The sequence below is a fragment of the Citrus clementina genome, unplaced genomic scaffold (assembly GCF_000493195.1).
Source record: "Citrus clementina cultivar Clemenules unplaced genomic scaffold, Citrus_clementina_v1.0 scaffold_5, whole genome shotgun sequence".
Taxonomy (NCBI): Eukaryota; Viridiplantae; Streptophyta; class Magnoliopsida; order Sapindales; family Rutaceae; genus Citrus; species Citrus x clementina.
The window spans coordinates 16,658,415-16,659,544 of record NW_006262201.1 but is presented as its reverse complement, the minus strand read 5'-3'; the positions used below and the strand labels follow the sequence as shown (position 1 = coordinate 16,659,544).

Genomic DNA, 1,130 nt, shown 5'->3' with positions numbered 1-1,130 from the left:
ATGGAACAACAATATCCAATGGTTTCTTATGCCCAGTTGAGTAAAGCAACAAATAATTTTTCAAGATCAAACTTGATTGGCCAGGGAAGCTTTGGCTCCGTGTATAAGGGAATTTTTTATGAAAATGAAATGATAGTTGCAGTGAAGGTTATTAATCTCAAGCAGAAAGGGGCTTCGAGGAGTTTTGCGGCTGAATGTGACGCATTGAGAAGTATTCGCCATCGGAATCTTATCAAAATCATCACTATTTGCTCAAGTATTGATCATAATGGGGATGATTTCAAGGCTCTTGTCTATGAGTACATGGAAAGCGGAAGTTTAGAAGAGTGGTTGCACCAGAGCAATGATCAACTCGGGAATTGCACTTTGAGCTTGATTCAAAGACTAAATATATCCATTGATGTGGCTTCTGCAATTGAATATCTCCATCACCACTGCCAACCACCAATTGTTCATGGCGATCTAAAGCCGAGCAATGTTTTGCTTGATCAAGATATGGTCGCACATGTGGGTGACTTTGGGTTAGCAAGAATTCTTTCTGATCAACCACTTGGTACTGCTCCAAGGACTGAATCAAGCTCAATTGGGATAAAAGGAACGGTTGGCTATGTCGCTCCGGGTAATTACTTTTACTTTGGTGCTACACATAATAGAAGAATTTCAGGTACTACAACATTATTAGCAATCATATGTAAGGCTACTAACACATTAATGCATCCACCATTGTTCCAGAGTATGGTACAGGCAGCAGAGTGTCGATGCCAGGAGATGTGTACAGCTTTTGAATTCTACTGCTGGGGATGTTCACGAGAAGGCGACCTACAGATAACATGTTCAACGACGGCCTGACTCTTCATGAATTTGCCAAAATGGCTTTGCCAGAGGCAGTGATAGAAACAGTTGAACCTTCACTTCGTTGGAAGTAAGGACAGGAAACTCATGGACTCGAGAGAATGGAAGAGTGAAGATTGAGGAGTGCTTGGTTGCTTTAGTGAGAATTGGAGTTCTCCGTTCAACGGAATCCCCAGCTCAACGAATCGAAATGACAGAGGTTGTATCAAAATTACGTGATGCCAGGGACTGCTTTGTCCGTACTACGGCTTGATGCATTGTTGCTGTCAAATGCTGTA

At 42.0% G+C, this 1,130-nt stretch overlaps 1 protein-coding gene across 1 annotated transcript; it reads left to right on the top strand.

Annotated features, from left to right (window-relative positions):
* Positions 1-785, top strand: LOC18040320 (probable LRR receptor-like serine/threonine-protein kinase At3g47570). Its single transcript, XM_024183572.1, has 2 exons — positions 1-619; positions 733-785. Exons 1-2 carry the CDS (start codon positions 1-3, stop codon positions 783-785), a joined length of 672 nt encoding a protein of 223 aa, XP_024039340.1.
* Positions 786-1,130: the final 345 nt, after the last annotated feature.

Coding starts and splice junctions, on each gene's coding strand:
- LOC18040320 (XM_024183572.1), top strand. CDS start 1: ATGGAACAACAATATCCAATGGTTTCTTATGCCCAGTTGAGTAAAGCA. Junction 620..732: donor GGTTGGCTATGTCGCTCCGG/GTAATTACTTTT, acceptor CCATTGTTCCAG/AGTATGGTACAGGCAGCAGA.